The sequence below is a fragment of the Zingiber officinale genome, chromosome 4B, assembly GCF_018446385.1.
Source record: "Zingiber officinale cultivar Zhangliang chromosome 4B, Zo_v1.1, whole genome shotgun sequence".
Taxonomy (NCBI): domain Eukaryota; kingdom Viridiplantae; phylum Streptophyta; class Magnoliopsida; order Zingiberales; family Zingiberaceae; genus Zingiber; species Zingiber officinale.
In genome coordinates, this window is record NC_055993.1 from 105,296,300 (window position 1) to 105,304,028 (window position 7,729).

Here is a 7,729-nt window from a genome sequence, read left to right on the forward strand (position 1 = left end):
ACCTAGCACTGATGATCACGACGAATTGAGAGATACCCGATTGTTATCATGGATACACCGCCGAGTAAAAGATGCACGATAGAAAAGAACGAGAGGAAACATAACTGGAGAGCTTCAGTGTGTATCCTTTGCATGTGATCACAACCTCCTTATATAGAAGCTCAAATCAATTAACAACGTTCATTCACTTAGATAAATTTTTACTCCAACCGATCCAACATTCTACGTGGACAGATCATGGACACGTTCAATTTGGTTCATTGCAACTTAATTTAGTGCAATCCTAGATTTGCAATCCTCCTGACTAATACAATTTGATACAAGATTATGATTTTTTATTTTTAAAAATATGCTTCCTTTGCCGGCGATCTCCATTCCTTAATTACAGCATCCACACATGCATCGAACAATTTTCTGTTTCAATCTTTAATTCATTGTAAAACACTATCAATGAAACAAATGAACTAAATCAGAATTTATTATCACACTTTTTTGAGAAGGAGCGAAACAACTTTGTGCTGTTATAAATTCTAGTGGCTAATTAGCCAATTTATTACAAACTTGGAGAACATAAAATGTTTGAGAAGAAGAAGACCTATTAGGAATTTGTATGTAACTTTCAGGAAGTATCAGTATTGAATCGAACAATCTGATGTGTTCATCTCCAATTAATTTTCAAAGAACAGAGATTTGCACTGCGCTGCTGTATCATCTGGACTTGTGACTGCATAAAGAGCAAAATCAACGATCAGCAAATATCTTTGTATTAGTCGGAATAACCAAGCAAGCTTACAACTAACTGGATAAAAGTATTAATAGTTCTTTCGTTGCTATTAGAATTTTATTTCATGTCAAGAAGGTAGAGTATACTCCAAAAAAAACAATATCGTTTTTTATTTAATGACTCAGGCCGTTTCACAAGGATACAACCATGAGATAATACTAGTCGACTGTTCTAGACATGAAAAATAATACTTAGTGAAAGATTACTATACATGTTAAGAGCATACCATATCCATAAGGCATACCTGTATGACCAACAGTTCGTTCAGACTCGTATATTTCATAGTCATTTCCTCCCTGAACATTGATAAATCAAATATTAGTAATATGAAGAGGAAACCTCCGTTGAAGAATCTGATTCTTTTATGCAAACAATAGTAAGGTAATCTAGAGAAAAAATATATATAATACCATTTTTAATGACAAATTTGACATTCTTCAAAGAATATGTTTGGGCTATCACCAAGAAAGATTAAGAAAAGAATTTCCAAGATTTCAATGATTTGAGGTCACAATAATGAATTGTCAAGTTACTAAATCTAAAAATTACAATACATTTTCCTATATGATTTTAAAACCTATTAGTGGGGGTGGTAATTTTCTCCAAACCCGATAGAGGATCCGATATCCAACCCGAATGAAGGAGAGTATGGAAAGACTACCGATATCCAATATCCGACTTGAATACCCGATTAAATTATATATATATATATATATATATATATATATATATATATAAAATAAAATTTTCTTTTCCCAAAACCTACTATTAAAAATGACCAAATGAATATAAAATCAAATCCAACTTAGATTTGTGAACTAATTTCTATGGAGTAACTTAGCAAAGAGTAATTAAGCCATGTGAAACTACTTATTGCTAGCAAGTCCAATTTTTGTGAAAGAGACAAACTGGCACTCAAGAAGAAAGCTGAAGAAAAACTACATTGTAGGTTTTGTCACCGAAAAAGTGGATTTCTTGAAATTCATCAAGGTATTTCAAGCAATAAGTCTTGTCCCAGCCTCTAGGGAATACCTACAATAAAAAAAAAACAAGTAAAATGGTGATTAATCTTGCTATTGAGGTCATATATTATATCTACAAAATATAAATGCATGGTAATACTTATAAGTTAACTTACGTCAAAACTTATTTGTCCCCCAATTGAGAATGTTAGATCCATATGTGCAAACTTTTCACGCAACACAGAGACCATCTTCGATCGTACATTATGAACCTAAAAGATAATAGTACGTAAAATTTCACCAATAATTCAAGGAGACATCCAATATTAAATCCAAAATAGTGAGCATTATAAACATATTTTACAAAAATGTACAAGCCTTATCATATTTTTCAAATTCATCACGTTCCTCTTGGCTGCAGTTCCTTCCAATTGGAGAGACATTCAACATTCCACTTCGAAACTCTATAAAAGTCCCTCTGAACACCAATAACCCTCAAGGGATATGAGTTGGAAGTATAAAGGTTAAACTGCAAACTGTTATTAAAAAATATTCTTTGTCACCTTTTTATTGGAATCTCCAAATCAGCGAGATAATGGAGAGTAAAATTAATGAACTCCTACACAAGAAGTTAATATTTTAGCTATAGTTAAACACTACAGCAAATAGCAGTCTAAATATAGTATCTCACCTTCAGTTTATCCTCCCCGAGGAATGATTTCAAACTCTGTAAAACATCAGAGAAATTCTTTAGATTACCAAGATCAGAACCACTTGCAATTCTATAACTTATGTAGTGTAATACTGAACATTTATTTGAACTTTACACCGAATCTCTCTTATGCTGTAAAATTAAGAGAACTAGATCACCTAAATATAATTAGCTAAACATCAATAAAGAATACAAATAAGAAAAAATATTGACAAGGCTCCTTGACTAATAGAAGAATAAACCTTCGTCAATGATACAAACTGTCATGTTCAGGGATAGAAGGTTGAATGATTGTAGGCATGCCACATAGTAACCAGATCTAGTTAAAATCAGAATATTTTGCAAACAAACATTGGTTTAGTGCAACAACAATGAACCATAAAAACCTATAGTAAATAAGATTTACAGATCAAATTATTAATTAGAGAAGTAGTACCTGTAAATTAGATAAGAAAAAACTAAATATTGGAAAATGCAGTTATATTTCTGCTTCTTAATTGGTTCCTCTTTTTTTTTAATCTTCAAAAAGCATTTTTCAGAGGGAAAAACAGATCAAGTGTCATTCACCATGATATAAATCAAATTAAATATTATCTTATGACAACCAAGATATAGTATAAAGTCACCGTTACCTGTCGACCAATTAGTTTCTGATTTTTGTGAGCAAGAAGACCATTTTCAGAGAATACATAGTCATAGTCATTTAGAACTGCATACGAAGGTTAGACATTAGGAGTGTGCCACAATGATAAAGCAATGTAAAGATGCATGTAGATGGTACCACAATAAAATATCAGGAAAACCAGCATTGCTTGCCTTCACCAACTCAAGCAGTAAGAAATGAATAAAACATAATATCTTCATCTTGAAATCAACCAATTGAAGCATTGAACTCGGTTCATGCTAATCCATTAAGTGAAAGCGTGACAGAAGGACAATTCAATCTTTGCCGGTAGAAGAGACGTCACTATGTTAATAAAATTGATCTTTATTCAAGTCAATCAGCAGGTGCTTGGATAGCATTTGTGATAAGAACCATTAGCAAAACTGCAGGTTCGGAGTAGTAGCAGCACTAGAAAATCAAACTTTGTTGTCGAAACGGGACTGAAGAACGTCATTGTTTGCTTTGTAGAATAATTGAAAATCAAGCTTTTAAATTATTAATAGTTATTCATTCTTAATATACAACCAGCAAATGAGATCATATCGTTATCTAAGAGTACATCCTGCAATATAAATACTGTTTCAACGAAAGGTTGGAACTGACCTGAATTTCCAAGTTGTTCTGTAATCTTAATCAGGTCAGATCCCCCCACAACACCTACGGTGACAACCTGCCGAAACGAAGCCACTTAAACATTCAATAAACTAAGCAAAATTCCACATTTCCACTAAAAAAATACACAGATCCGGACAAGTGTTTGCGGCCTACCTTCCTGAGTTCCCGCATGAACTCGAGCATTTGCGGCGTTATCTCCTAAGAAAATAAATCAAAAGAGTCAGTTGCACAGAGAGAGGGATTCACTCAATCCCCGGAAGCCAAAAATCAACCTTCCTAGGTGAAGTGAGCGTCCCATCGACGTCGAAAAGGGCGATAACGCCGGGCATTTTCGCTGCCATTATCCACCAGTTCTCCAAAAAAATCGCCGAAAGATCGAGTCTTTATGGATCCAAATACACGGGAGGGATCGCAAAGGAAATCACAAAGCCGAGGGAGGGATCGCAAAGGAAATCGCAACGCAAAAGGAAATCGCAAAGCCGAGGGGATCTGACGAGTGCAGCAACGGCGTAGGTTGTAAAGATTTCCCAGAATAAGCAGATGGGATTAACTCAGATCTAGAGACGAAAAGGTAGCAAGATTGTGTGCGCTATAAGAAACAGAACGCGTGAATCCAGATCTCACGCCTTTTGCGGCCGAAGGATATGAGCGGGCGCTCCGATATTCTTTCAAGGCTCACTTAAAAATGCCCTAGATATTTTATCAATTAATTAATAGCATTTCAATTATCTTTAAACTATATGTTATCAATTAATTAACTCCATTTTTATTATCTGTAAACTAACCAAAAAAAACTAGTCTAACAATTGTAGTTTGGATGCAGCCTTAATTTTGAAGTTGGTTGATTATTTAAATTTTATATTTTTGTTTAATTCGTTAGTGAGTTGAAGGTTATCAACTTATCAATATATTGGTACATTTTAAAAGGTTTTTTTTTTAAATTTATTTATAGATTTAATAATTTTTTATTACTATTAATATAACTATGCATTGATGCAATTTACATTAATCATCTAATTAAGATTTTGATGAATGATAAGTGGATTAAAGTTAAAGTATTTTATGATCTAATTACTTTACAAAGTGTGTAGGAGTTGACAAGTCTAAAAGATCTAATACCATACTGAAATTTAATTAGGTCCGTGGGACCCGATAGCTGGTGGGAAGTCTAGATAGATCCGCGAGGCCCAATATTTGACGAGAAGTCCAGTTGGGCCCACGGGACCTAACAATCGGCTAAAATCTAATTAGGTCTGCGGACTTGACAACTGGTGGAAATACCTGGTGGTCAAAAGTAAGTCAAGCGACTGCAATTGGTAAGTGGAGGTAAGCAACTGAGGAAAGATCCAGTAAGGACGTGTTCCCCCTTAAAGGAAATGTAGGTGTCGGTCCAGCTTAGGTTTTCCAGCTTAGGTCTATTTGGAAAACCTAAGCTAAGACCTTAACTAGATCTGATCTCGGAGAGACAGTATCTCATTACTACTACTATTTTATTGTGTTGTGATAACTCTATTTTATAGGGTAAATATATTTTTTTTTGTCTGAACTAATTCTCTTTGGCAAGGAACAAGCTACTAAAGAAAAGGGGAGACCGGGTGTCTGGAAGGGATCCGAGTGCTTGGACTCCGGGCGCCCAGACCAGCTCGCCCGGGCGAGTGTTGTAGGCACCCGGGCGGTCCTAGCGCCCGGAGTTGGTCCAGGCACCTAGACTAAAAAACTTATCTGGGAGCTGAGTTGGAGCACGTTGACTGGTCGAGCCACGTCAGCATGGTCCAGGCACCCGGAGGGGTTCCAAGCGCCCGGAATGAGCCTATATAAGGGTCTTTGAGTAGCAGCTTCATGACATCAACTGTTATGACTTTCACTATTATGCAGTGCTCCAAAAAAGCTCCTACGACTCTGTAAAGCTCCTTTGACAACCGACGATTAAGATCTTATTTTCTCTGTTGTCGGTAACATTATTTTTAGGTTTTGTACTTAACTTTTGTAATCATTCGAGCTATTAGTGGATTGTCCAACGAAAGCATTCAACAAGTGTGGACCTTGGAGTAGAAGTCGTCGAATGCTCCTAACCAAATAAAAACTACTTGTGTTAGCATGTGATTATCTTTTTCTTTCTAGTCTTTTTCTTTTATTATTCCACTGCGTAATTCGCTCTCGATTTTAGAAAAATGATATTCACCTCCCCCCCTCTAGCGTATTTACGGTCCCACATTATGTATATGTTGGGATATGTCCGATGCGGTGTGTGATAAAACACGTTTCGTAAACATGCGCAGTAGAAAATAAAATAATAATAATTCTTAAATTATTACATCACATGCACCACATGCATACAAGGATACAACATGTCAAAAATGATCGCATAATTAAATTTTTACGGAAAGTAAATTTATGTTAGATGTACCTTATGGATGACCTGTAATGAGAAAGACATCAACCATAGCGACGTTGTCGAATCTCGCCTCTATTCGTATCCACGTCAAGTTCCTCAAGACTGTTGGGTCTAGAATTCGATAGAGGAGGGGGGGGGGGTGAATATCGATTTTAAAAAAAATACGTATAGAGTAAGTAGCGGAAAACGAAAACACAATGCTAACGCAAGTTTTTTACTTGGTTCGGAACCTTTGTCGACTCCTACTCTAAGGCCCGCGCGCAAGGGTGCTTTCGATAGGCAATCCACTAGCAATTCGAAAGGTAATTACAATTAAAGTACAAGAATGCTAATAGAAACTTAATACCGACAATAAGAAAAGAAAAAATGGCAGCACTTTGTCGGGAGACGTCGCAAGAGCACGGGAGAGCAGATCGTTTATTGTCGTGTCTTGACTCCAGCCTTTACCCTCCTTATATAGGAGGTTCAGGGCGCCTGGATCTTTTTGGGCATCTTGAATATGACGTAGCCGAGCCAACCAGGGTGCTCCACGTGGCGAAGCGACATTTTGGATAAATATTGCATTCCGGGCGCCCGAACCTCCGGGCGCTCGGACCACTCTTCTCCAGCAAGTCCTTCTCCTGCACGAAAGAGTTAGTCCGAGGCAAAATGCAAATAATATTATCCTGCAAAATAAAGTGTTAGCACAGTTTAAAATTAACAAGCAGAGTATTAGCTAGATTCCGTCTCCTCGAGACCAGAATCTAGTCACGATCTCGACTTAGATATCCAAAATGGGTCTAAGTCAAATCGACGCCTAACGTTCCCTTCCCGGGAACGCGTCACTCCCCTCCAGTGACTTACCTTCACTTACCTGCCAGACGTCCGGTCAGCCCTTCGACCCGTCTGGGCTTCGTGCCAGCTATCCGGTCAGTCCGTCGACCCGTTTGGACTTCGTGCCAGCTATCCGGTCGACCTGTTGACCTAGTTGGGCTTCGTGCCAGACATAAGGTCAGCCCGTCGACCTATCTGAACTTCTCTTGCACACTCGATCAGAATGCTAGATAATGATGAAATTAACTTAACCTATTTTGTCATTCATCAAAACTTGAGTTAGATCGTTAGTGCTAACCGCACCAACAATCTCCCCCTTTTTAATGAAATGACAACCTAATTAAGTTAGTGAAAAACATATGCAAGTAAAAGTAAGCATTTATTAGGTTGTTAAGTTAGCTTAGCTTTGTTTCAACATTTTTTTTAAATTTTGTTGTTTAACTAACTTAAACCATCTAACCCTCCACCTTTGGCATTCATAAAAAAATTAACATAGAACAAATTAACATTACAAGGAAGTCTAGAAAAGTCTAGAAGTGTAAGTCAGATTTTCTTGGGGGAGTTTAAATGAAAAGCATAGAAAACTCTTGAAAATTTCGTTTTAAACTTTCTTTTTTTATCTTTTTCAAAAATAGCTACGTTTGAAAATTATTTTTAAAGATAAACTTTGCAAAATTAATCAAATTTTCAAAAATAAGTTTTTAAAACACCTTTTTAAACAAAAGTTTTATAAAGACAGTTTTACAAAAGTAAAATTTTTAAACGAAGTTTATCAAATTTTAAT

The 7,729-nt window shown here is 36.2% G+C and overlaps 1 protein-coding gene across 1 annotated transcript; it reads right to left on the reverse strand.

Moving 5' to 3' along the window:
- Positions 1–451: 451 nt before the first annotated feature.
- LOC121975882 (phosphomannomutase-like) lies at positions 452–4,404 on the reverse strand. The gene is made up of 11 exons (XM_042527793.1): positions 4,010–4,404; positions 3,891–3,935; positions 3,726–3,792; positions 3,091–3,167; positions 2,438–2,473; positions 2,310–2,365; positions 2,125–2,224; positions 1,923–2,018; positions 1,727–1,816; positions 1,029–1,080; positions 452–724 (listed from the first exon to the last, which is right to left on the reverse strand). Exons 1-11 carry the CDS (start codon positions 4,076–4,078, stop codon positions 669–671), a joined length of 744 nt encoding a protein of 247 aa, XP_042383727.1. The 5' UTR covers positions 4,079–4,404; the 3' UTR covers positions 452–668.
- Between the last annotated feature and the right edge of the window lie 3,325 nt (positions 4,405–7,729).